This window comes from Stylophora pistillata, chromosome 7 (genome assembly GCF_964205215.1).
Source record: "Stylophora pistillata chromosome 7, jaStyPist1.2, whole genome shotgun sequence".
In the NCBI taxonomy this organism is placed as follows: Eukaryota; Metazoa; Cnidaria; class Anthozoa; order Scleractinia; family Pocilloporidae; genus Stylophora; species Stylophora pistillata.
The window spans coordinates 32,673,217-32,700,012 of NC_142525.1; the positions used below are offsets into that span (position 1 = coordinate 32,673,217).

General features: G+C 37.4%; 3 protein-coding genes and 1 pseudogene across 14 annotated transcripts in view; 1 reads left to right on the plus strand and 3 right to left on the minus strand.

The window, feature by feature from the left end:
• Positions 1 to 592, minus strand: part of LOC111335605 (epithelial sodium channel subunit alpha-like) — a 9,246-nt gene extending 8,654 nt beyond the window's left edge. The window contains exons 1-2 of one of the 2 annotated variants that reach the window (XM_088726187.1): positions 515 to 592; positions 1 to 63 (exon numbers count right to left, since the gene is read on the minus strand). The exon at positions 1 to 63 is cut by the window's left edge and continues 260 nt beyond it. In XM_088726187.1, coding sequence (XP_088582313.1) covers positions 1 to 7 — 7 coding nt within the window. In that variant the 5' untranslated portion in view covers positions 8 to 63; positions 515 to 592. The remainder of the gene's footprint in view (positions 64 to 514) is intronic. The other variant, XM_088726188.1, reaches the window with a different exon arrangement.
• Positions 593 to 1,981: 1,389 nt separating this feature from the next.
• On the minus strand, positions 1,982 to 6,382 carry LOC148727488 (bile acid-sensitive ion channel-like; annotated as a pseudogene). Its single transcript, XR_015989120.1, has 4 exons — positions 5,339 to 6,382; positions 4,773 to 4,872; positions 3,610 to 3,740; positions 1,982 to 3,239 (listed from the first exon to the last, which is right to left on the minus strand). The product of XR_015989120.1 is annotated as a bile acid-sensitive ion channel-like (transcript).
• A 130-nt stretch (positions 6,383 to 6,512) lies between these two features.
• On the minus strand, positions 6,513 to 15,933 carry LOC111335622 (neuropeptide FF receptor 1). 10 transcript variants are annotated; one of them, XM_022941587.2, is made up of 4 exons: positions 12,604 to 12,878; positions 11,501 to 11,564; positions 9,679 to 9,749; positions 6,513 to 9,180 (listed from the first exon to the last, which is right to left on the minus strand). In XM_022941587.2, exon 4 carries the CDS (start codon positions 9,106 to 9,108, stop codon positions 8,026 to 8,028), a length of 1,083 nt encoding a protein of 360 aa, XP_022797322.1. In that variant the 5' UTR covers positions 9,109 to 9,180; positions 9,679 to 9,749; positions 11,501 to 11,564; positions 12,604 to 12,878; the 3' UTR covers positions 6,513 to 8,025. The 10 variants fall into 10 exon arrangements, with proteins under 10 accessions (XP_022797322.1, XP_022797324.1, XP_022797323.1 ...); XM_022941589.2 differs by lacking the exons at positions 11,501 to 11,564; positions 12,604 to 12,878 and adding an exon at positions 15,747 to 15,896; XM_022941588.2 differs by lacking the exons at positions 11,501 to 11,564; positions 12,604 to 12,878 and adding an exon at positions 13,660 to 13,789.
• A 5,589-nt stretch (positions 15,934 to 21,522) lies between these two features.
• LOC111335624 (QRFP-like peptide receptor) lies at positions 21,523 to 26,222 on the plus strand. The gene is made up of 3 exons (XM_022941597.2): positions 21,523 to 21,781; positions 23,473 to 23,577; positions 24,836 to 26,222. Exon 3 carries the CDS (start codon positions 25,010 to 25,012, stop codon positions 26,129 to 26,131), a length of 1,122 nt encoding a protein of 373 aa, XP_022797332.1. The 5' UTR covers positions 21,523 to 21,781; positions 23,473 to 23,577; positions 24,836 to 25,009; the 3' UTR covers positions 26,132 to 26,222.
• The last annotated feature ends 574 nt before the right edge of the window (positions 26,223 to 26,796 follow it).

A 26,796-nucleotide genomic window follows, 5' to 3' on the forward strand; every position in this document is an offset into this window, starting at 1 on the left:
TTCCCATGTTATCTTCAGAAATCACACCGAATTAAATGAATAATAGCTTGTCGTTAAATAGTCCTGGAAGGAGTAAGTAGCGTCAAATTCTTCAGCATGATTCAAATGTTTAATTTCTTTTCGAGAGGAAAAAATACATTTACCCACATATCTAAATTTTTCCATCTTTTAAGACAATAGTGGTTACAAGGAAAATGCTTCTTATTGTAACCACAAAAAAGCATAATCTCACGGGCCAGAATTATTATTAGCGCAACTAATTGAAAAAGTATCTTTGCTTCAGCGAAATAAGACGAATTAATACGCAGCGTACTTCATGATAGGAAAGGATGATTAAGTTAGTCAAGTTTTAAAAAGCGAGGAGTTATAACTCCGGCGGCATCATCGTGTCATTAAGCTTATGGTGGTCTTGACTAAAACAAAACGCTCACAATCACACACGCATGACTAACGATTCGTAGCTGGTTAAAGAAGTAACAAGTAAATGTTGATGGAGTCGTAAATCTCGTCATACCTTTTGTTTAACTCGTGATATCCAGTGATTTGGGACATTTCTCGTTCTTTCGCTGTTACCTTCACCTTTAATACAAGCCAACAAAACTGCTAAAAGTCACAGCGGGAATTAATCAACTTTAATTAGTAAAACGGGCTGAACAATGGAACGTAAACATGAGAAAAATATCTCAAGGTTCAACCTGCTAAGTAACAACATGATCTATAGAATACCATTTGACAGTTCGGAAAGCTTTAACAAATTAGGAAAAGAAAAAGTTGACGAGCAACCTGTTTTATTCTCAGTTTTATGCTTATTTTTTAAATTTTTTTTATTTTAATAATTGAGTTTGAAAAGTTTGTGAAATTCATTTATCGTGCGGCTTTGTTTAGAGTTATTCATTTTTAAACATACGAAATTGTGGCCAACATTTTCCATTCGGAATATGCTAGATATGATAATTGTGGGATGTTCTTGTTAACAAATGGACTGAATGTATAGTTGTTTAGGACTGCTAAGTTTAGTGTGTTATGTTAACGTTTCTTACCCTCTTTCCAAGGAAAATAAAAATTAGTAAATTGGCGATTAATCACAGTGTCGAACATGAAAGAAACCGTCTTTCGATTCGAACCTCTGAACAATCGTCTGGTAGGAGCTCTAAGGTAACAATACTATTTTCATATCCCTACATATTAGTCACGCTGTGTTTACATCTGTGGCGTCCTTTATCCTAATTTTTTTGTTTTGTTTTGTTCTATTTTCTTTCTAGAACTGAAGTATTATCCCGAGAAACTGTGCTATTGCCATCTATCAAACATCACTTTACCGCTTCACTTTGAATGGCTCATCTAATCAACCATGGGTCTCCTTGACTGGTAGACTGTAACAATTTTACGATAAACACAAACTGTTCATCGACAAGAGAATCCATTTCATTCCTAAACCAGGCATTCGAGGCGACATGTTTTCATTAATTTTGCTCTTTACTGTTTTTTTTCCGTGTCAATTCTACTCACTGTAGTTAGATTTCCTTTGGTAAAAACCTGAAAAAGTATTGGCAAAACTCTAAAGGTAATACCTGCACCTTATCCTAAACAAAGTAAAGTGTAATATGGAAAATGAGGACATTACTAGCTTTTCAATTATATTTTTCAGAAGAACCATTAAGTTTAACAGAAGAGAAAGAAAAAGAAAACAGCACAAACAAAAACAGAAAAAGAAAAAAAAAAGATACAAGAAAAAACAAGACAAACGAAAAAAGCAAAAACGGAAGAAAAGGAGGACTATTGCAGTTTTTACTCGTGGGTATGCGATGCCTAGGAAAGAGTAAGGAGAAGATTTTAAACTGCAAATTTCTGTGCGTTAAGACGTCCAAGTTAAAGATTCTGGAGAGAGTGTCTCATCAAAGATGGAAGACCGATAATTTAATATGGTGGATCAATTGGGGAGATTAATATTATTGTGGAAATGACGACTCAATTCTGTCTCTTGGAATCACATGGTCATTGGCTTTTAATAAAACAATCGCTGTAGATTATAATTATATTCTGCACAGTACTCGCGAGCTCACCATAGTGCCACTTTTTCGTCATACTGATCATGTCTTTGTTCTCACATGTGTTGATTCATTTTCTTTAACATTTAATTCTTGCACGTTTGATTTACATTGAATAAGAAGTGCAACTGATTTGATGTTTTTGGTGTTTTATTTTTCCTCTCTACAAAATTAACTTAAAATCTCTACTCGACAGTGTCTGATATGCTGATATGAATATATGAAGACCACATTCTTCTGGGACACAAAATCAAGAACTTAGATTAGTAACACGAATTTAGAAAAGAAAACAAACACACAAACAAAAACGAAATGATGGCAATGGTAAAATAGGTAATATTAATAGTCAAAGACTATGCAGCGTCAACGGAAGTAACCCATTGTGGTGATTTAGACTAATCCTGAACGCCCTATTTTTTTAAATAGTCGGCATCATGAACATTTGGGGAGCTCTTTGTTGCCTGAAAATCATAGACTATTCTAACTTTGTAATTTGAATATATCAACAAAGTTGAAATGATAAATTGGCCACCGTTACGATTATAAAAGCTGACGTTACGAGCGTTGGCCCCTCGTCATTCGCTCCGACGAAGGGCTAACGCTCGAAACGTCAGCTTTTATAATCGTAACGGAACTAATTTACCATTTCAACTTTGTTGATATATTCAAATTATTTCGTTACCCCCACCGACGCAGCCCCAAACAGTTTCTTTAAAAATTATCAGCCTTTATTCTAACTTTGGCTACAGAAAAAATATTTTAATGACTATTCCTTCTTGGTGAATTTACAAAGCATTTCCAGTAAAAGCACTTAACAATTATAATGATTATTAGCACTTGGGATGATTTACCATTATATTACTTGTGCCTTCGCTATCATCCTGAGACATCGCCAGAATGATGAGATAGATAGACTAACGGTTTTTAATTTTTTTTTCTTGTCCGAAAATTATCTGGCATATTATCTGAGATGAAAGTGCTTGCCAAAAGACCTCCTACGAAAATAAAGCCTGTTCCATTCACACCTTTCTGATGGCAAATAAGGTTGAAGGGCTCGGAAAAACATCATAACTTTCATTTTCTGGAAATGGCATTTGTCCGGCTGGTCGTGAATGACAATCCTGGCACCAGCAGCGTGAGATAACTGTGGGGTGCTTTGAGACTGTTCTATGAACAACTTCAATTTCAGAACTAAGGACAGTCGAAGAAAAACTGTAGTTTAGTTTTTCTAGCCTTACCAGCCTGATACACGATTTATCCGTTCTCGATCATATTAAATTTCAGTTTAAATTTCCTTTATAATTTAGTGAGGACGCCTTCTACAGAATAGTGTTCATCGATCAAAGAGGAAAAAAAGTGAATATTCTCATATTTCCTTCATGGTTATCCAATCATGATATATTATTTTTCTCAATAGTCAAGTTATTACAGAAATCGTATACTTTCCAACTCACAGTCGGGGTATATTCATGTCACGCATCCAGTGAATAAAAAAGCATGCTCATAGGCTGACCTTATGCAAGTTATAAAAGAAATGAGCAACATACACCGACAATCTCACCTCCAGCAGGTCCAGTATTGTGTGAGTGTAAAATTTTCTGAGGCCCACCAAAATCGTCCAGTCCGCCGTTAAACGTGAAGCAGTTACCAAAACGAAAATCGCAAAAGTTATGCCATTGCTTTGAATAGTTTCTGCGGTAATGAAATAAAATATAAGGTTGAATATCGCCGAAAGGCAGCGCAACCGCTAGAGAAATAAACGATTAAGAGATATGTATGGTTTTTTGTTAATACTACTAACAGTAATCCAGATGGCTAGCTATAGCAGGGTATAGTTTCTCAGTTTTTATTAGAGCCTATATTCGGCCAACTTGGCCAGCTTTCTTATTTTAAATGAAATTAGCTCCAATCCAAATTTATGAATCCTGTCACTTCATAGTTTTTACATGCATTTTACATCGATCGGAAATAGGTCAGCCGGTTTCGAAGAAAAAAAACCTGTCCAGGAGCATCGACACCAAATGAAAAGGCTAGTAAAATGTTTTCAGCTCTGGTAGAAAATAGGTTCAACTTGATTTAACATTGCATATCTGGGCATATCGGATCCTCTATTTTGAATCGATGAATTTCTGGACAGAAACGAGCGATGAATGAGTTACCTGCAGTCATAGCCTCTAAAAGAACACTCGAACACGAAATCTTCATATTGAGGACCTAGTTTGAACAGTGTTGAATGATTCTCCCCTGCAATCTTAGCAAGTAAGGCCTCAAAGTTTGTGCTTTGTTCGATTGAAACTGATAAGTTCACTTGAATAGAAATAAAGGTGACGGTCATCAATAGGGATGAAAACAAGACTGGTTCTTTGAATTTGTGTACTAGATACTGTTTTTCTGGTTCGCGTTTAATTTTATTAGGAATGAGGCTGGGGATCGTTTATCAAAAGCATCACAAAACGACTAAGGTCCTTAAGCCTGCTCTCCGCTTCATCGAGCGTCCCAACACATATTCGAGCGATCAGGAATAATATGGTTCGGACCAATTTATCAATAACAACATGCAAGATTGACTTCCCACTTCACCTGAGTTTGTTCTTAAGCCTGGTTTCCAAATGATTGCTCGGACCGTCTGAGTCTTCCGATTGGAGTCAATTGAGACAGTCTTAGTGGTATTGATGTGCATGGAAACCAAGCCTTAGAAAAACTGGAGGTGCCCTAAGTACTTACCGTGTGAGCTAATACTTGCAATTATATCATCGATGTAGCTGACTGGAAGCTTATCATAGCGAAGCATGTTACATATGGTCACGGCAGGAAACTTGGCATTCTGACGGTAAACACAACCATCGATCATTAAACATCTACTAATGTAGATGCATATATGTGGATTAACAATAATACAGGCAAAGCCCTCACAATAACATGCTTCATTGCCATAGCTGCCATTAGGGATAACTTTTGAAAAGTGCGTAACGTGGATCCATCTGCTTTAAAATTCTTAGAATTCATTGCTGCTGCTTTATTATTTTTTTTATGAATTGTTTTGTTTTGTTGTTGTTGGTGTTTTTCTCGTCTTTTTTCTTATTTTTGTTTGCGCTTTGATTTTATCTGAATTTGGATGGTTTCTCTAGCCTGTTGTGTTACACGATGCTGTAGCTCCAACTACAGGCTAAACAAGTTGAATTCGATGAATTTTTCATTCATTGTATGCTAGCTCTTTTGGATATGCTCTCAGGGATCTCGCTGAACAATCAAAGGGGTTCGCTGTTTTGCAGTAAACCAAGAACACTTACGCTTTCATGTTCGACTTTAACCATGGTTGAGACAGGACGACTGAGGAATATTGAAAACAAATTATACACCTGCAGCACAAACATTGTAGATGCTCCCGATGCAAAATAAGCTCCATAACAAGCGACTAATCACATTGCTGCTCTCTGATAGCCGCCCAAGTCCGTCAGCAGTCGTGTAGCTACAGAAATTATTCAGCAAATGCTTCAATGATTTAGGCTTTTCGTAACCAATCCTGTCATCTTCGTCCATGACTTGCGTCGTTTGAACCCAGGCCTTCCTGGAGAAGCAAAACTTTCGAGAGGAGTAGATTGTTTTTGGTGAGTACAATCTCATAATTACTCTCCTCACAAATAGCTCGATTTCAAGTAACGGTGTAGGAAGCAATTTCAAGGTGTTGAAGGGTCATTAAGCATACTCACGATGTTCTAATGGCTTGAAAAATGCATTGGACTTTTTCAAATATATACTTTGATTCTGTCGCTCCCCGGCGTTTGGCTTGAGAATCTCAAAAAACGAGAATTGGCCGATTGAAAGGGTAAAGTTCAGGATTTTTTTGTTAAACTATTGTTTTGATTTTGCCTTTCAACTGCTTGAAAGAGTCAACAGCGTAATTGAGAAGGCGACTTACGTGATATACCTTTTGACCTCAAAACATACAGTCCGAGGTAAATCAGGGTTTTTACAATTTCTGATGAATCTGAAAAGATACACAATGTAGTTTTCCAAGCCTAGGAAGTAATGGAGCATCCCTTTCTTTGGGGAAATGAGGAGTATAAAAAAAAATGATTTAATGATCGTTTTCACATCATTTTGAAACCAACTTCTCGAACGTCAATCATGCAAAACTTCAGAATGGTCCTTGTAGAGTTCATGGATTGTTCTCCAAATTTATTTTCAGTTTCTTTTTTTTTCAGTTTCTTAGTTCTCTTAAAATGATACAGGACGTCTCAATCAACGGCGCCTACAAGCCCGAAGTTATCGATAACTTCAGATGCCTGATGACAGAACGTTTCAACCGAAAAAAGCGAAAAAGAAGAAGTAAAAGTAGGGATTAATATACTTTACCTTAAAAAGGTAACGATGTAGAATGATATGGTAAACCTAAAGATCCGAACTAGAGAACGTGGGTGATGTTATTAGCCTTGTAGATAACGCAGTTGAGTGATAACTATGTCTGACGACCAATTTTATTAGTCAGTAAATATTATAATGTATCAAACTTCTATGGAAACCAGATCATATTAGTAAATATTCTGTATTGTCTATGCTCCGTTTGATCTATACACTTTTCACTAAAATAATTCTAATGAATGACATGACTCTTAAGAGTAACGCTATTTGTCTTTACCAAAGCATCTCTATCTACATAGACATAATCAGTCTTGATGCTTTTCTTTCTCGTACCTTCTCAGTGACCTATAGCTACAGCCCGCCGATTACTGAATCCATAAATGACAGCCTACAAACATCAGTCTTCTCGGTCTCAATACCGCCTGACAGTATTTCATATTTTAATCCAGTTATTTTATATTTTAAGCCAGTTATTTATGTTAAGTGGCCAAGTCATTCTCCGTACTTTGCAAAATCGAAAAATTAGAAAAAAACGGCTGACCCTCGCTTTTCGATGAGTCGCCTATTTACCATCTTTAATATTTTACATACTCACGAATCGCCCGTTGTCGTCGAGTCTCACCCCTCAGTCCTGCGATACTGCGACAACAAATTTAAATTATTTAGCCCAAGTTAAGAATATTCATTGGCCTTAGTTTTGTAGATTGAATTTTCATCGATCCATCGATTCTACAATTCTACGTCTTATGACCCAAGCTCGAAAGCATAAAGAAAATCTAAGCTGTTATCCTGCACGATGCGAGAACCGATCTTAGAAGTTTTCTAGATGGTGTGCTGACTTGCAGGCCAGCAGAGTCAAGAAGCTAAAATGAGTGCCGGTGTTTTCTAAATTCGAACTAATATGTTAAAAGAAGAGAACGGTCAACATTCTTCTTAATTATGTTGTTCATTTCAATCACATCCATGTGAAGATTTAGAACGGTCAAGGTGTTTTCCATGCAATGTTTTGATCAAATCTATCTTCAAGTCATTTTTAATTTATTACCTTTATTAAGTTTCTTTTACTATTATTATGTACTTTACCAACTGTGTACTTCCTAGAAGTCAACTACTAATCGGCTTTTTTTACTATTATAATTATAGAGTCAGCTTGACTGTGTAAACTATATTCAATTTGATACCAGCAGGCATGAAACCTCCAGGGCTGCTATGTCCTGGTTTATTTTGTAGGTAAAATAAATTGCTAAAACATTAAGTCGGGTGGAAAAAGCGATCAATTATCATGCAAAAGTGAAATGAGCTAAACTTGCACTGATAACCCAAACCATTGGTAGCTTAAGCCAGGCTGAAATGAAAAAATTAAAATCATAATAATAAAAAATTAAAATAAGGTTTAGCTGCAACGGTTCGGCATTGAAAACCGTTGAGATTTGGAATGATGAGACTCGAGATTAATTCTCTTTAGTGACGTTCCAACAAGGCCATTTTGTTAGCAATAAAACATAATTATTGCATTAACGAGTGAATCTTACCATGAAGGCATATTATGGAGTTCACACTTATAGCTGTTAAGAATAAATACTAAAGCTGGAGATGCCGATAAAAGTTGGAGTTTTTACATGGAAGTGTCAACTGTAATACGATTACAACTTTGGTCTCTGGAGATGTCCAGCATTCTGGTCTCATGTTCAGATCTTAACGAAACTTCGTCTCGCCCGTTGAACCATCCTTTTAGAAGACACTTGATTTCTTTTCGGTAATTTGCGTTTGTTATGGTGTAGCACACTGGATTGGCAGCGCTGTTAGCAAAAGTTAAAATGTTGCAAAATGCAACCAGCTCCCAGAATTCTGAAAATTCGTCCTCGGCGTTGCCAAAGTCCAGCCATAACCACATGATATTGGTTGGGAGAACGCAGACTGCGAACAGAATGGTTACAGCAACCAACATGCGAGTAACTTTAGAAGCTTCTTCGTTCTTGGCATGTTGAAGGAATCTGTTTTCTGTTTCTGACTTCTTCTTTCCTAACTCCTTACAAATGCTTACATACGCTGCGGCGATAATGCTCAGAGGAGCAACATACTGTGCAACAAAGAGAACTACCGTGTAAACCTTCCTGCTTTGGACGTCTTTCCAGGTTTCGTCGCATGACCCGGTTTCGCCGATTCCCAGAACATTGATGTACGGGGAGACAGGTGCTATGGCCAGCAACCAAATAATTGCAATCAGCCACTTAGCGTGGGTGATGCTAAGCTGTCGTTGTAACGGGTGTAAGATGGCCCAGTAACGAGTCAGACTGACAGCTGTTAGTGTGAACACTGATGCAAATAAGGACATGGTCTGGAGCGGATAAAGGACACCACACATGAACGAACCATAGGGCCATTTATAATTCATCTCTTGAACAGGTATGTCAAATGGGATGCAAATCAGCGTGAGTGTCAGATCTGCGAAAGCCAGATTCAGAATGAAATAATTTGTAACGGTCTTCATCTTTCGCTTCCTGAATATAATAATGCAGACGAGAGTGTTTCCAATGGCGCTGACCAGAAAGATGATTGCATACAAAGTGAGCTTCAAAACTTTTGAGTAAACGTTCACTTGAATTTCATTGGACTCTCGAGTGACATTATCCGAATAGCCACCAAGTTTGTCTTTCGTAAGATTGAAAAGCAAACTGTTTGATGTTGAATTGGTCATCTTTATGAATGCCTGACGATTTTTTTTCTCAGTTAAAACGTCTTCGGGCTGTTTATCACCAACCACCAGGATCTGCAAAGAGAATAAATGTTTGATAAGTACAGCTGTAATTGGTTCACCTCTGGAGAGTAAACAAACTCGATAGGACACTTTCATATCGTTAAAACATTTAATTCTCGAGTGAACTTTCTCATTGACAATCAACAAAATAATCGAACCAGAGCTGAGGTTTAGGAATGGATTACCGCTTGATTAAAGTGCCAATTTCCGTACGGCGTCCAAGCAACATCATATCAGTGATCATGGGTAGCAATTCGCCGCACTTTTTAAGGCACCTAATGTATTCATTGCTTTCAATTTTAGGCACTTCAAGAAACCTCATAGAGCTATTAACTTATTAAAAATTTAAAATTCAATGCCAAAGAATTATTGAAAACAATTTCTTCGATAGTGTTTCTTTTGCCAGGCCGAGGAACGACTATTTTAATCATTTTTTTTTTCTTTTTTTAACACTATTTTGATTAATCTCTTCATTTGTTTCGATAAATAAAAGGGCTTTTTCAAATTCACCTTGGGTCAGGTCGAGATGACATCCCCATAATGCTTAAATTTTCTTCGACACGAAGCGTAAACAGACAAACCTAGCAAAACAAAATAAAACGAAAGAAAAGCATATAATCATACGAACAAACAAAACATGTAAAACCAGAAGAAAATTTTTTCGCGATATATGAGGGAAATTTAGCAAACCCGACCTAAGCGCCGCTCGCCGCAACGAAATATCAATCCACTCTCTATTCTTATTCTTGTTAAAAAGATCTAAAAGAAGAATAAAAGGTGATGACAGAGGAAACACAGGAAGCAGCTCAAAGAGATGATACCGAGTGATTCGAGACAATTTTAAAAGTTGACCAATAGCGCATTTATGAATTGCTGTTTTGTAGTGAGCCTGCTGATACAGTGAGGGTTATTAGATCGATGTCATTTTCTTATTGATGGCGGGGGTCGTAACTCTTCGCCAACTGCGCCGATGAATATCGTGTGTCGCCAGTCAGTCGTAGTGAATTTCGCTAAAACATGCTCTTTCTTCAGTTATTTGCCTTGTGCCTTAAAGTCTATTGCAATATTGAAAACAAAGTGATAAACATTTTTGTTTCGGGAGTAATAAAACACCTTGAAAATGTGAATATCAATAACGAGAAACTTCTTTTCACTTAATCAAAGCAATATGCCAATATTTTCTTCCCCTATTATCGGAAATGGGGTGTAAGTTGTTTATCTATGATTTCAGTTTAGCTTCAACAATTTTACTCACGGGCATCGAGACATTCTTACTCAGATATTGTTTAGAAATAGACTCCAGCCGGTGACAGCTAACAAAATTTGATTAAGACGGTTTTTTTTCACCTACTTTCTATTTTGCCATGTCAACTGCAACATTTACTTTAACCATGCTCGTTGTTGATTTTCCTCTTAGGAGAAACTTAAAACTCGGATGGCTGTGAAGATCGATTCGTGCGACCTTCCTCAGTTAACAAATGTTTTGCCTGACGCTAAACGAAAAGAACCTTTTCAGTCCTGAGTAAGAAATAATAGGGCAAAAGATTCAGCGACTATGACAAATATTCTAAATCAAGCTACAAAGATGTTTTTGTTTTGTTTTGCTTTTCTATTTTTTATTTTTTTTTTAGTTTTTATCACGGAGAAGAAATGTTTTACCCGTTTTGAGATTATGTAGGTTAGAAGATTTGTTTACTAAGTGGCTTATCCGGTATTATTTATTATTCATAACCGAAGGATTCGTAAACTTAACTTAGCTATCCTATATTGCTAACTATTCTAGAACTATTAAATATTTTCCACAATGCTGGTGCACCATGCAACACTGAATATTGCTGGCTAAATATATATAGCCTTATTACATTAGTAAATACGTTAAAAGGATGCTTCAAGTCCCGTGTTTGTTCAGATGCCTAAGTTCTGTCTCTAAATGGTTCGGTCAACGCGCATAGACAAAATGAAGTTCGATTCATCATGCAAATTTTGAATAGTTACCCAACATAAAAATGTTCTCGAATTTCCTTAACACATGGTATAATTTTTGCAATCTTTTTCAATATACGTCGTCGTCAATAAAGCATTAATCCTACTTTCAGAATCGTCTTGTGAGGGGAATTCTAAAATAATCTAAAACTACAATCTCTTGAAATCGAAATAGTACAAAGCTCGTACAACGCCTAACTTAGCAACCCATGATGATGGCTCACAGAAAATGCAAATCGCTATACGATTCTTGCGTGAGAATAACAGTTACATGTCCACGTTTGAACGCAGTTGCCAGATTGAAATGATAATTGTAATTGCAATTATCCAAAACTAACATGTGACTTACTTTAAAAAAAAGTGCCGTCCAAAATGTAGGTTATTCGCCTTTCTACCGTTTCACAACGATGTGTCTGTCAAATTAGAAGTATAGTTTAAAGAGCGGCGTATTTACTGAGAATATGCGCAAAATTGAACCCATTTGTTCACCGAAGTTTTGACTACCTTAAATTAAACAACTGTCATATTCAGCCTCCTGCATAAGCAAAGCATTGATTGTGTCAAAGAAAAGCTAGTGAAACAATTGCATAATCTGCTTTTCAGACAAGTTTTAGTTCGAAAATTGTCTTTTTTTTTCGAGATTTTAAAGTATAAGCATGAATTCATTACGCACAGTTGTCCACCTAAAATTAGTGCGACACGATCGTAAACACATAAAACACACTTTGCATGGCCGACTTATGACAATTACCAGTGTAACATCGAGAAGATTTGAATACGAAATGGACAAAAAAATGTATCAAAACAAGGAGAAGCTTAACAGAATTAGAAAATATTTTTTGTGAACACCCGCTGTTTAGATTAAGATTTGGAGAAGATGTATTGTTTGCGGCTTCCTGATTTTAAAACGAAAGATCGAGTTCCAAGCCTTCTTATTCGGTTTCAGGTCGGATGAGCCTTATTTAATTTGTTTTGCTTGAATTTGCTTTAGAAAAAGAGCAATTTTCCTATGAGACTTTCTATAAATGTGTTATTTTATTTCTGTTTTGAAAAGGACATCTATTGTTGTGCATTAATTAATAAGCCAACTTTGCCGCTCACAAAGGAACTAATAAAAGAAAGTTTCGGAATGGCTTCCAGAAAAGTTTATGCTACTTCCAAGAATATAATGTACTTTTTTTATCGTAAAGCTAAAAAAAAAATAATAAAAATTTAGTTTCTTTTGGTAAACCAAAATGATTTTTAGCTATTTTGAAATATCGACAGAACAAGCGCAGATTTGCGAACTGTAAATAAAGAAATTTCAAGTGACATGTCGGGAAAAAAAATTACGATCGTCCTGTAATTTTCCGATGATTTTTTTGTTTGTTCTGTAAGAGAGATGTTAGCTTCTAGCCTCAGATTGCTTTTTATAACAGTAAATACTGAAATTATGACCCGTCGATTACTTACCTTGTTTTCATGACCACGTTTGCAGCGATGTTTCGCCTATTAATCAGAATCTGATTACATAACTTGAACGCGAGTTTCCTATTGCTCACGTCTCTAAAACTATATTTACTAAGACCTTCTTTCCACACTCAGCTAATGCTGCAGCTCTCGATTTGATGAAGATTCTCTTCACACAATATTCATTTAACAATCCTTGTTAGAAACTATTGAAAAGTAAATACAGAGCTGGAAGGCGCTCTGGTTGAGATACGAGACCTTTAACTTGTACAGAAGGCTGATTGTAGTTTGAAAAGCATTATGGTTACAGTTATAGCATGGTGGGCCCATTTGAGTCGTGTTGACATTTGCAAAAACGAAAAGTCTTATTATTAATTTTATTTTACCTATTATTACTATTACTATTATTATCATTATTATTGTTATTATCATTGTCATTGTTTCTTAAAGGCACTTATATCTGCGATCGTCAAGGTTTTTTTAATATGTCACTTTCAGTCATGGATACTCTCAAAAAAAGTTGAATTGTATATTATGAGAAATACAAATATTCGATTATTTTCCATAATACTGAATAGTTTCACTAGAAATTTCATTTGTCAAGTTTATATGCCTTTACTATCATCGACGCTGTTTTGTTGTTGCTTTTTGTTTTGTTTTGTTTTTTTCGTCGAAGAGGACATTCAATCTACTTCTAAGTAATTGTTGGGAGTGTGTATTCACCAACACCATTGTGCCATGAGATATTTTGATGTGATCTAACCTTACCTTCATGGAAAAAAAAAAAACCACGTTAAGGGATACACGCAACGGTTGCTAATTTCGATGTTTACCTGACACGCACTTATTTAGAAGGTGGAACAGTTTACGAGGATTATTTGACAAAAGGTGTCGACGAGAAAAGAAGAAATTGCAGGTAACCTAAACTTAGCTGCCCAGCATTACGAACCAAGGCGATAAGGAACTAACATGCAAGAGTGTTAACTATTATTCACATGCTAACTAAGTTCCATTTCTTCCTCTTCTCTGTCATACTTAAAGCCACAAAAAACGCCTTACCGTAATAGGGTGAAGACTAACTCCCAATTTAGTGTTTCAGGAAGCACGAATCTTCCTTTTGTAGTCGAGAGTTGAGAAAGCGAAATGACATGTAAATGCTCCCCTTATCAAAGGCGTTGAGGACGTTTTTAACTCCGCCTGAACCCAAACAAAAGAGGTGACATGTTGCTTCCTTAGCTCACAATATTGACTCACACGTAACGTGGTAACACGCAAGTAAATCACGTTTGACTCGTAAACGAAACTTCTCGTCAATAAACATTAGTCACGTTTGTCACGTTTTCGTTTTAACGAATTCACTTATAGCTTCTCGAAATCATTTAGATTCCCTTAAGCGGCCCCTTTCTCGAGGTTAAAGCTTCAAGCCATCGTAAATTACAATTAGCAAATTTTAGGACAATAATTAGCTTTTACTTGCGAAATAAAAGAAGCCGACTTTTCGATCGCTATGGCGTGAGTAAACTCTGGATTTGCAACGCACTTTTGAGAAATTACTTCAATTAATGTTATACGTCCTACTGCTTCCTATTCCTAGATTGTATTAAAACGATTGTATCTTGAATTCTACTCAGTTTTGCAATGATCCATCTAATTAGCTTAAAACGTCTTCGAACAATATGTCAGGTTCTGTTTGCCAAAAATGCAAACTCCAAGATAATTACTGCATTTATTTTTCTTAATTTTATATTTTATCTCGGTACATTTTCCTTTGTTATTATTATTATTATTACCATTATTAGTAGCAATACAGGCACACCTTTAGCTTTATTTCCTTCAAAATGGTAAGAAATAACATATTTAACGTTTGTGGATCACTATCCCAAAAAAAAGTTTATCTTTAGCAGAACGTTTCGTTGACTCGTAGACGATCTGAGTGGTTTGAACGATTCACGTAAAGTAGATTACCGTGAGTCCAGGGCCGCCTCAGACCTTCGTGAATTAAGGTGGTCTCTGACCCAACAAAGTGACTAGTTTTGAAAGCTAAACTTTTAGTGAGTGACCAGTTTCAACTGGCTTAGTTGAACTTGAGTTGTAAATAAAACGAAGTCATCGAGCCCGTTTGAGTTTTCAATCCTCAGACAGAAACGTGTACCGGGAAACAGTGAGTGTTGTGGATGGAACCCCGTGGTTCTAACATGTGGCAAATTTTTTGAAGAATTTTTTAACGTCAATGGATGACCATAACCCGCTTTATGATCTACAGGTCATTAAAAATTAACGCAAGTGACGCCTAATAAATGGATGAATGACAAAATAAGTAAATAGATGAATGAAAACAAAAAAGCATTGTTTGTTCGTTTTCTTAGATGGACTTCTGACCCCATTTTACAGCAGGACCTTTCGGTTTTAACGTATAACTTAAAATGAAAAATATTAACTGATGTAAAATATGTAAGTAGCTTTCGCTTTAGAGAAACTTCTTTGCCTGAGCAATGGACAATCACCCAAGAAATATTTGTCTTATGCGTTCATTCTGTGGGTGAGAAGAAAATTTTCCCAATTTCCTGATGCCTACGTTAGAAATTTCTTTTTTAATCTTTAAAGATCAGGTTTGAATATAAAGTAATCGATTTAATCTGTTGAGATCATGCGCCATAGCATGTCGAGCTTACCCTACTTTTAACGCTGTTCAAAGGTATTACCATACACTGAAAGTAACTTTATTGTTCGCGGAGAAAGACCTTGGCCTCATTATTACAAAACAAAATCAAAACTGAGGCACTAGAGATTTTCCTATCGTTTCAGGCAGATCATTGCTTTATTGAGTCTTAATCGCCTTCAGTGTTCACTGAAGGCGAAGGTCAACACGAAATAGTTACTCGACTAAATTTAGTTTCTTTCGCAATTATATACAAAGTTTGTTTATGGCAAAAGGAGAGTTGTAACTTAGAATATATCTTTCGATTATTGTAGCCAGGTTTTTGATAAAAAATGTCATTTCATTATTATCCGCTTGCGTTTCGTGTTGCCTCTGCTGTGAGAGGGATCGTCCCTTTCGATCACACCTTGGAATTTGGAGTTTTTCGTAGGTATCAACATTAATCTTATTTCGCTTACATCATCGAAGAAATTACAGGGTAACATACCTGGCTAATAACAGATAATGTTTGGCTGATTAAATGACGTTGATGGCCGAGCGTTCCTTGCATTCCCAACGTACCACGATCATGCCATCATCGCAGCAGCTTGTCTTCATTTTGTACATGAAAAGATGTGTGATCACTTTATCATAAAGCGAACGTATTCAGGATTTCGGCGGATTTGGCGAGAAAAGCAATTATTCCAACTCTGGCCACGTGTGTAAAATTCAATTGAGCCGAAAGGTACTTCGTCTGATAAGGATTCAGGATGTTGGAGATCAACAAAGCATTACGTTGATAAAAAATTACGCCAAGCTTGATATAAACATCGATATTGGTATAACGATGCCGTCCCTGTCAACATCAAACGCGTTCTGCGTGAAAATTAACTTTACCTTCAATGCCAGCATATCGCACTAAACAGCAAGCCAGGGTAAAAGACCATTTTCATGATCAAATTATCGATTGTATTAATCATAGAAAAGCAAAACCTTGTGTTTTGCCTTAAGTGTGTTAAAAAAAACCCAAAGCGTGACAAATGGACCGATATCTGCTCCCAGCTAAGTAAGCCTTGGAAATGTGCTGATCAAAAAGACAAAGCATACAGTTTTTTTTTCTTTCTTAAAGCAACAGACAATTTCGCTCTATTAAAATCATAAAGGTTTCCGTAAAAGAACACTTAAAATTATTATTTTATGCAAAACGCGATGCGGTTATTTGCTGTAGGCTTCCCACTATCAAAAAAGCCATCTTTCTCATAAAAATTTGCAAGTTTGTTTTTCCGTTCGCAAATTTTTTAAGCAAGGAATAAGTTTCCATCGAGATAAAACAAGAGAAGCCGTAGATGGAGATAGAAATCGAAACACAATACTCAATCTGCATAATATGATCTAAACTGACAAAAGACAACTTTTAGCAAGCCCCGAAGCAACACAACTGCGAATTTTCGTGATGATTATGTGAAAACGTGACAGTTCTAATCACTTTTTCTGTTCACATCAGTTACAGTGGCGTACACTGTATTGGTGATCAATACCAGATAACGCAGTAGAGAATCAAGTGTGCAAAGGATGACGCGTGCAAAGGATGACGCGTGCAAAGGTTCTCAGTTAATAATTACGACTCCCTGAAAGCTTTGTTCCCAGATTTAAAAAAAAAAATATATGAAAGTACGAATTAGGTAAATGTAAGTTCATTGGAATATGACATCCTCTATAGGCGATTTTACAACGACTGAAGAAAAAGAACAAAACAAAGTACTCAGGATTTTCATATTTATTTTCCTGTTGGTTTAAATATGCATTGCGTCACTTTTTGTCGCACTTTTTGTTAAGACACTTAAAAGCGCGTTCAATTTTTTACCTTTGAGGCGCTCTTTGCCGACAGTGAATTTGATTTCTCTGATCTACTGGTTAAAATTTACCCTGAAAAAACTTAGAAAACTATCGGAAAAACAAAGACAACTTTTTATAGACCTAGTTTGAGAGAGAAGTGTCATCGGTGCTGGATGCAAAACTGAAAAAAGAAAAGATGAAGAGAAGATCATATGGTTTGGAATTTTAACCATAAACTCGTGTACTGAACCGGATGAGTGATGCATTCGACATCTTTAGGAAACTTCATCACTGATGATTTCTTTCCACTTAATTTAGTATCAGGAGACGTTCCAGTGTCTGAAACTGAAGAGCTCGATCATTTACTTGCAATTACAATATGGACAGGCAGGCACTTTTGGCACAGACGGGTTAATCCTCTTTAGCAAACAAATCATTTATTATTCTTCTCTCCGCACATCACACATGATGTATATAAATATATAGCGTCTACATATCGGTTTCTTATAATCTTTGCAACAATTAAGAGGGAAAAAAAAAAGGAATTTATTCAGGTGGTAACAAGGGAAACGCTGTTTAAAGTAGGAGTTGTATATTTCTCTAGAGTTTCACGATCGTTTAGATCCACTCATTTTTTGATCAAACCTACTTTGAGCTGACCTTAATCGTCTCTCATTCATTTCATTTTGTTTCACTAGTTTCTTAATGGCGTTACTTTCCTTCGCGATATCCAAAAGGTGTTACTATGAATGAGGCGGCAAAAGAGGTTGAATGAAAATTAATGTCAACTAAAGCTTACAAAATGCCTTTTTTAAGAGGATATCCGAATGTCCGGTACCCAATGAATGAGCACAGTCTTTTTCCCTGACGAAAAACGTACGAACAATCTAAGGCTTATTTTTTCACTCTAACTAAAAATAGTGCTCATCCTGAAAAAATATGAATAAAAAGAGCATATTACAAAACATATTCGAACGCTCCCGGTTAGAGCGTTGGAGTGTTGTGCGGGAGGTCGAGGGTTCGAGCCCCGGCCGGACCAACGTCGGCTCAAGGCCTTAAAATAATTAAGAATATGCCACCTACAGACTATATCATCAAGAAATGGTTAGATATTCTAGTCTTCTCGGATAGGGATGAATAAATGGAGGTCCTGTCTCCTACAGGGTTAGTGGTAGGAGACGTTAATTTCCCACGCACGAGATTATTGTGTGATGGATGTCCTCCCCTGGGGTGGGATAGATGGGTTAGGATTGATTGTAAAGCGCTGTTGATCTGTCCTTGTAAATAGCGCTCTATAAGTAATAAATTATTATTATTATTATAAAAGCATTTCTTAAGAGCGACGCATATTACAAGGGAAGGTTAAAACTAACAACACTTTTGGAAGCTGTACATAATTCATCGAAGTTCCCCCTGAACGATGTTTTTGCCGTCGGTATGCGATCTTTTATGATCCCGCTATATCAGAGACTTAAAACTGACCATATTTATTTGTTTGCGGAAATTGTGGTTACATTGTTACGCTCGGCTTGTTGATAACGTATTGACCAAAGAGTTCTACATTTTGGGCTAAAGAAGTCAAGAGGGTCCCCAATAGGTTTTTCGGGATCCGGGATTTGGCTTATTTGAAGGCCGGGATTTGAGATTTTGAAGGAAAAGGGGGACGAGATTCGGGATTGTATTTATGACCGGGTCAAGTGATTTGGCGATTTTAACAGGCGGGAATCGGGAAATGTCGCTTTAAAGAAACCGAGACTCGGGAACTCCAGAGGCTGAAATATGCAAAGAAAATCAAGCTGTCATCTTAGCTAGCTCATCTTAGTAACGTCGAAAATGGTCGGAAATAGTCGAACAATGACCTAGGTGACATCCACGTTTTCCACGACCCTGTCACGCTGCTCTGTGACCCCTATGGTGATCTGTGGTCTATTTTCGTGAACCTTGGACACCTTGGCCGTAATGAGAATCCAATTTGACAATGTCTTTGTGACTATTAAAATGTCTTTGTGGAACTATTACATTGCGAATGAAGACAATGAATTGCGAGAACTTGGACAGTGAAAAAGGACATGGAGAGTTTTATAACTTATAACGACGAGGCCGACGATGATGTTGGTGGAATTCCGTCGTTGGATCGCGAGGCAACTTTTTTGCTTGGAACGGTTTTACGTTTCCGGGAAGAAATGTTCGCTTCAATAGCAGAATTATAGTTTAATTGCAGCGAATTGCTAAAGAAGCTCCTAGATGATAGCAATCATCAAATAAACATTTCGCATTAAATTTAGCCGTAGGTGACCAAAGCGTACTATAAGAGTTTGTATGGATTTAAATTTTTTTTTTCCTTTGAAAGCTACGATACAGTGACTCGTACTCTTTAATTCGCGTCAAATTTGGTCAAATGGCTAACAGAAGCGTTTCGGCGACATAAAGAGGACACCACTTAGAGAGGTTCGAACTTTATCGTAGGTTTTCAAAGGAAAACAGAAATAGTTTTCGTTCGAAATTGAAATCCGTACAGGCTCTTATTTCAACCTCTTGTAGTACGCTTTGGTTACCGGTGATTACGGCATTTTGGGCCGGAATATGTAGCACTGTTAAACTGGGGTCGAAAAGAATATATGTTTCAGTATCTGTTGAGCACAATTGTACTCGATTTTATGGAATTTCCAGATGATCGTTGCCATGGCTGAAAATTGTAAATGAGCAATTTGTCTTCTGAGTTGCGATTGACGGTGACTTATCATATGTGTAGTGAACAGTGAAGATGCCGTAGTACGTCGTGATATGTACCCTTAAATGGGAACTGAAACCTAAAATTGATATATTGTTTGCATTCATTTCTAGTTAGCTTTAGAGGAGTAAGATAAATATATCTTATTAACTAAGCGCAAGGGCCGTACTGGGAGAATATTGGCACGAGGTCTTGACAGTACGGACCGAGCGCAGTGAGGTCCGTACAAAAAAGACCGAGGGCCGATATTTTTCCAGTACGGTCCCGAGCAAGCTTGGTTAATAAGAGATTTATTATACGACTGAAACTCAAAGGGACACATGTGCGGTATCATTCGGGACCATTCGGAACAGTGCCCGGTCCAATACTAAGAGAATATTGACCGGCAATAGAGCATTTTGATTGGTTGATTTTAGTTATTGGCCCTCTGACTGCCCGAGTCGTGTAATAAAGTGTCGATATTCATTTTCGTTCACTTCTTGTTTTTTACGAGAAAATTCGATTTGAAGTTGCCTTTTCCCCGCTTTTAGGGGTGTAAGACCGTCGGCTCAAAATAGGTCAGCAGCGGTCGTTTATGACGTCAGTGGTAGGGAACCAACTTAAGAAAAACAACTGTTACTATTTCATTTTCGTAGTTAATCCCCATTACAAGTCACGCAACTTCGATAACTCCATAACCAAACCAAATTTCTGTAGGAAGAGTACGGGTTTATTATCTTTCTTCCCTACCAGTGACGTAAGAGCGAGCTAAAATGACCGCTAACATCGATTTTCTGAGCCGCCGTACTACGAGGCTAAAATACCACTTTAAACTATTTTTCCGAGGCGAAGTTGGGCCCAAAGACTGAAAAAACCCTCGAACATTGCTATTTGAACTATAAGCTGCAATTTAAAAATGGTTTATTTTTAGGCTTCAGTTCCCCTTTAATACTCATCATTGATCGCTATCTCCGAGAGACACTTTTTTCAGGGATCGAAGTGATCCGGAAGGCAGGTGTTATCGAACATAAGAGGCAAAACAGAAAAAAAGAAAACAAAAAAACAAAAAAAAGCAGCTATAAAAACCATGAAAATAACTCATTGACTGACGAAACTCGTTTAAAACCAGTCATGAAAAACAAATGAACTAGATCATCGTTTTAGTGCAGAGAGATACAGCTAATTTGAGTCTGCTGTGAGGGAATCTGAAACAGAGCTTCAAGGATCATTTTTGCTGAAGTAAGGAATTAAGAAAATATGACTGGGATCGGGATTAGCCGGTAGAAACCGTCGGGATCTCGGGATTGAGGGAAAATTCCGGTTGGGATGGCGGGATTGAAGAAGCCTATTGGAGACCCTCAGTCAACACTCGAAGAATTGCAGCGTATTTGCCCGCAATGAAATACGGGTGCAAGATCACAATTATTTGCACAGGCACAAATGCCGACTGTTTCATTACCGACGCCTGCTCTATATCTCTATCAAGCCGCAAAATGCATGCCCCTTATCATCGTACAACCCATGTCATAACGTTGGTCTGTAGAGCTAATTTGCTTTTGTGGTTGCAGGCTAAAATTAGCCCTCTCACACTCCATTCCATTCCGCAGTGATCTACTCTTCTTAACCTAGAATTAACAATGCTCAAAAGCGAAATTCCAAGCAATGTTTTCACTACTCTTTTAGTGACGTTTGTATTGAGTGTGATTTGCTTAATCTTGTTTTTCTGTGCGTATCTAGGTGTGCCGTTAAGATAAATGATAATATCAACAACACTGCCCTTTCGCTTTTTTTACAGCATTTCCTGTACAGCTTAATGTACCAGCCTAAGCCTGAGTTCCATCCGTGATCAATATCATATAGCCCTCCAAGGACAAACTCAAAGTGTAACATTCCCTAGGCTACGTTACACTTTCAGTCTATAACTTCACGTTTCCTGGCCAGTCACGACTTGTTCAACTCTAATATAGTTGAATAATATATCTCCTGAAGAACTCTCGGTGAGTAATTTATAAAAGATAAAAGCATACTACTACTGGGAATCTATGGCTGTTTCTGACCATACTTGTACTGAAATTATTTCGTCCGAAAAATTTTCCGAGTGACTCAGAAATAGTTTAAAGGGCTAATACATGTATCTGTGTTATCATAACCTTTAGTTGCCACGCATCGATTGTGCTGGAAAGCTTTTTTCATAATGTATTTATCTGGTGCGAAAAGGAAATCATGAAAACTACACCATCTGCCTTGAATATTTGTTATTGTTATCAAGCATTATTGACATAAAACTGATATCATTACCAACTTGGTAAAAGATGGTAGAGTATTGGTCGTTGGTACAATAAGAAATTTTCTGCCCACACAAGCCATCCGTGAAACCCAACGCGAATGCCAAACCATTCACATTTTCCAACACTGATTGATAATTGTTGGGGGAAGATAATCAAAATGTTCCAACTTGTCTCTCAGGGATTGTAAATAGACATTCGGGTATCTAATTCGCAATCTCTGGAAGATATCACTGTCCTGATTACCTTTTAACCGCATCTGGCATCGTGACACGAGAGTTGACCTACCAAGGGTAGGGTAACAGCCCACGGCACCACATAAGATAAAAAAGAGAACAGTAAAGAATTGCGGGCATAACAACAGCGTCTAGACGGAACTTTTATCCCCACGCCACAACGCATGGCCTTATTTCGAAACAATATATTCCATCTGCAGCATTATTACCGTGACAGGGCTCTTCAGTAGCACCTCGACTGATCTTTTCTTATCGAGATGAGTAAAAATGAACTGTAAATCAAATAAAATAAAAAAAGCATAAAGATCCCATGCCTGTGTTTCCTCTATGACAAGTGGGTTGACCCATTACTATAGAGGGCAATTGCCAACAGCACATCACAGCGCCTAGACGACAAGGGGCGATATGATATATTTTTTTTTAGTGATATCGATCCCCGATATCGTGAACTCTTATCAGGAGAAAAAAAATCAGTGTTTATCTTACACGTAAGTTCTAAGAGTTTTTGGGATTCTGTTTTGAGCATAGGATCAAACGATTTGTAACTGCTTACAATGCGTTTGGTGTCCAAACATACTTGGGGACACGCTATGCAAAACGTGAGGAAGACATGCAGAACATGTATGCAAAATACATTTTTATACTTTGCATTTGTAATATTAGCGGTTTTGCCTAGCAATGTATGCACAAGAACTGAGACCAAATTGCTTTAAAATAAACGCCAGCAAATAAATGACGTGGAAAATCTTTCCAGACACTTCGTAGATCACTTTTTTGGTTGCTTGGAGTAGAGTCATTTTTTGTAGGTTTATCACGCACTACGATATATTAATTTTGAACTCCTTTCTTATGAAATATCGTTTTCCATGAAAGAATCATTGCAACGACAGGAATGAGAACTTGTCTGACTCTACCTACTAGGACAATTTATTCAAATCAGTTTCGTCCGCGAGGAAGAGACAGATTACGACTTATAGAGAGGACGAAAAAAACAAAATGTAATTTGATTATTTTAACGTAAATCGTTTTCTCTTTATTTCATTAGTCAGAAGGTATGCAAAAAATTGACTGCCAGTAAAAAAAAGAAATAAATAAAAAAAGATACATCCTGACTAACTTTACTGACGAGACTTGTCAATGGCTTTTTTTTATTATTTTTTGTTTTAGAAATAGATTACCACAAGGGGAGTCAGGTGACATTGAACATTCATATGTCAAAGCAGACTATACCTCAGCGATCGCGTGTAATGATCCACCAACTTAGGATTTGAGGTAAGTGCACGAGGTATTGATGTAAATGGATGAAGTTTCAGAATTCAGAACAAAGCAAGAAACCTAAAACTGAAGGAAGGGATGGGTTTTTGTTAACTAAAGTAGAGAAATTGATTCTATCTTTCTCGTTTTATGGTTATCTTGACCTTGAGTGCGTCGTTTCTTTCGGGAAAAAATGTGTTCCGTTTCATGATGTTATTATTCACTCGTTTCTAGTAAGTGTAAAACGCATGTGATTGAAGAGGCTAGTTGGTATTAGCAAAGCCAGACAATAACTTTGTCATTTCCTCTCTACAATAACAGCAAAGCTATTTTTGATTTATTGGTCATGATGTTTGAATCCTTGAATAAAGAGTGCTTTTCATGATTGCTCAACCTTTTTACTCCAGTGTCCATGTTTACGTAAAATTCTCAGGTTAGGGATGTGTTCGGGAAAAAATGTAAGGGCCAAAATCGAGCCAAAGAGAAATACAACCGTATGCTATATTTATTCGCCGTACGTACGTATCCTAAACGTCACAATACCGGGTCCTCGCGTTTCGCGCGTGAGTGTTGTAGCCTCGCGTGTTTCGCGCGTGAGTGTTTCTGGTTACACAATAGTTTGATTATTGTGTGTGGAAAGACAAATCGACATAAAACCAGCCAAAAAAATAAAAAAAAACAATCACAGCAACCTTATGCCATCTGTTTGAATGTTCTAACGGCCTTTGGAAAACGTAGCCTCGCGTGTTTCGGGCGTGAGTAATCGTCATTCGCAAGCGCCGCTGGCGAAGGCGCCTAGTTTGATTCTAAGAACCGTTTTGTATTTTCTATTTTCCTGTAGAGATGCAGAACAAATGAGCCATTTTTCAAAAATAAACTTAATGTATAATATAAGTTTGAAAGGCTTTTGTTGTCTTAATTTTGAATGGCGTTAAGTTGCTGTCTCTGTAACATGATTATGCTATATATAATGTGCGTTTCCGAACTAATCTTTAACTGTCATGGAGATTGGAGATCACCCTAAAGAAACAAAAAAGGAAAGGAAAGGAAAAACGATAGTGTATAATTTTCGATATGGATCTTAGCAAGGTTTAGCCATTCTCTATATTTCCTCGTTAAGGCGATGATGCCCCAGTCTCGTATGATAGAGCTAAGCTAATCAACATACTTATTGTGGAACGCCTATTGCCTTTAACAAGGAAGTCATTTACATTCTTAAACTTGCGATGTAAGATTGTATAAGTTAATCTTGTTACCTTTGTTTCTTTGCCAACAGTGTAAATGGTTATTCCTTACGCCATATGTGGCATTGCGGTACCCAAGGCCATCATTGTTCATGTGGAACAGCAGAGAGTTGACAATTTTCGAAACCTCTTGAACTAAATCCTTCATCGGGAATATCTAAAGTCTACGTTCTCTCCTTGACATTGTTATAGCACTGGTGCAAGAAATGATAGCGAATTCCAGCCTCGATGACAATTCATCGGATGCTTTCGGTAACCTCGCACAAGTAATTACCTCGCCAAATGAGAGTTTAGAGTTTAAAGTAATTAAACTTTTCCTTTATGCCTTGATCTTCCTTCTAAGCGTCTCTGGGAATACTCTCGTCTGCATTGTTATCATCAAAAGACGTCGGATGCGAAGTGTTACTAATTATTTCATACTGAACCTCGCTGTGGCTGACCTGGCCATAACCTGTGTCTGCATTCCGTTTGACATACCAGTTCAGGAAAATAACTATAAATGGATTTATGGTTCTCTCATGTGGAAGCTTTTGTATCCTCTCCAAACTATCGCTTCGCTTGTTTCAATCTTTACCCTGGTGGCGGTGAGTCTCAACCGATTTTGGGCGATTGTATATCCTCTACGAAGCCAGCTTACCATACCACGTGCAAAAGCTATCATTTCCGCAGTATGGGTGTTATCCGCATTGGTCAATCTTCCTTATATCTTAGTGTTGCGCCTTGACGAGGATATAATGAGCTGCGAGGAAAACTGGCCTGAGCATTTCGATTACCGGAGAACTTACACTTTAACACTTTTCCTTGTTCAATACGTAGCTCCTCTGATAATCATCACTTTCACGTACATAAAAATCGCACATGAGATGCGCAAATGTGTCCAGGAAAGGAATTTGATAAGTTCTGACCGAGGCCTCGTGGACTCGCGTCAAAATGAGGCGAGGCGTGTTGTACGTATGTTGGTTGTAGTCACCATTCTTTTCGCTGTTTGCGTGCTGCCAAATAACATTATGTGGCTCTGGCTGGATTTTGGAAACGGAGGAGAATACGAACATTTTTGGGATTTAGTCGCCGTAACCAACATAATGCTATTTGCCAATAGTGCAGCTAATCCAATAGCCTATACTTTTTGCAACGAAAACTTCAGACATGAATTTCGGTTTTACTTACCGTGCTACCGGGAAATGTTTAAGTCAATGCTAGAGACATCCTCACCTCAGACAACGATTTGCTTGAGTTATACAAAGGCATTGGTACAAGCCCAAAGGCAATCAGCGAAGGCAAAAAAAGTAAACAAGAAACTGCAAGACACTCGAGAAACTGATGTGTGATACAACCAACCAAACTAATAGCACAAACACTTGCGTTTCATGGTCGATTTCACTGTATATAACGGTCAATTCAATTCAATCAAATTTTACGGGGGAAGGGGGGGCAAGGAGGTCTTGCGCTCGGAAACCATGTAATCTTTATCGCGGCGATTAAGAAGCGTGTGTTTCAATGAAATACTTGGTGCATTGTAAGGAGACTATCATAGCCTTTAGAAAATTGTCTCGAAATATATTCAATGTACTCCTGAAGTAGACATGTGCAGCTTCAAGAGAAATTAAGAAATAGGTTACTCTTTGGCTTGAGCTAACCACCCCCCGGTTAGCTGAATTGGTTAGAGCGCCAGATTGTGTTGTTCGGAAGGTCAAGGGTTCGAGCCCTGGCCGGACCAATACTCATGGTTTTAAAATAACTGAGGAGAATTCGCTACCTTTCCGATAGTTTAAAAATATAATAGATATTCTAGTCTTCTCGGATAAGGACGAATAAACGGTAGGCCCCGTCTCCTGCAGGGTTAGGGGTAGGAGCCGTTAATTTCCCACGCACGAAATTACACTTTAACAGGGCCCCATTCAAACTAGCTAGCTATCTGCTAAACTGGGCTACCCTGTGTAAATATTCGTAAATACACACATACATAGGCTAAAAACTCAGGGGATAAAGAAAC

What these genes read in the sequence shown, in the direction of transcription:
- LOC111335622 (XM_022941586.2), bottom strand. Translation starts at nt 15,809, where the DNA reads ATGCAAGGAACGCTCGGCCATCAACGTCATTTAATCAGCCAAACATTA. An exon ending in CATTATCTGTTATTAGCCAG is followed by an intron (nt 9,181 to 15,746) that starts GTATGTTACCCT and finishes TTCTCTTTGCAG; the next exon opens with ATCCTGGTGGTTGGTGATAA.
- LOC111335624 (XM_022941597.2), top strand. Translation starts at nt 25,010, where the DNA reads ATGATAGCGAATTCCAGCCTCGATGACAATTCATCGGATGCTTTCGGT.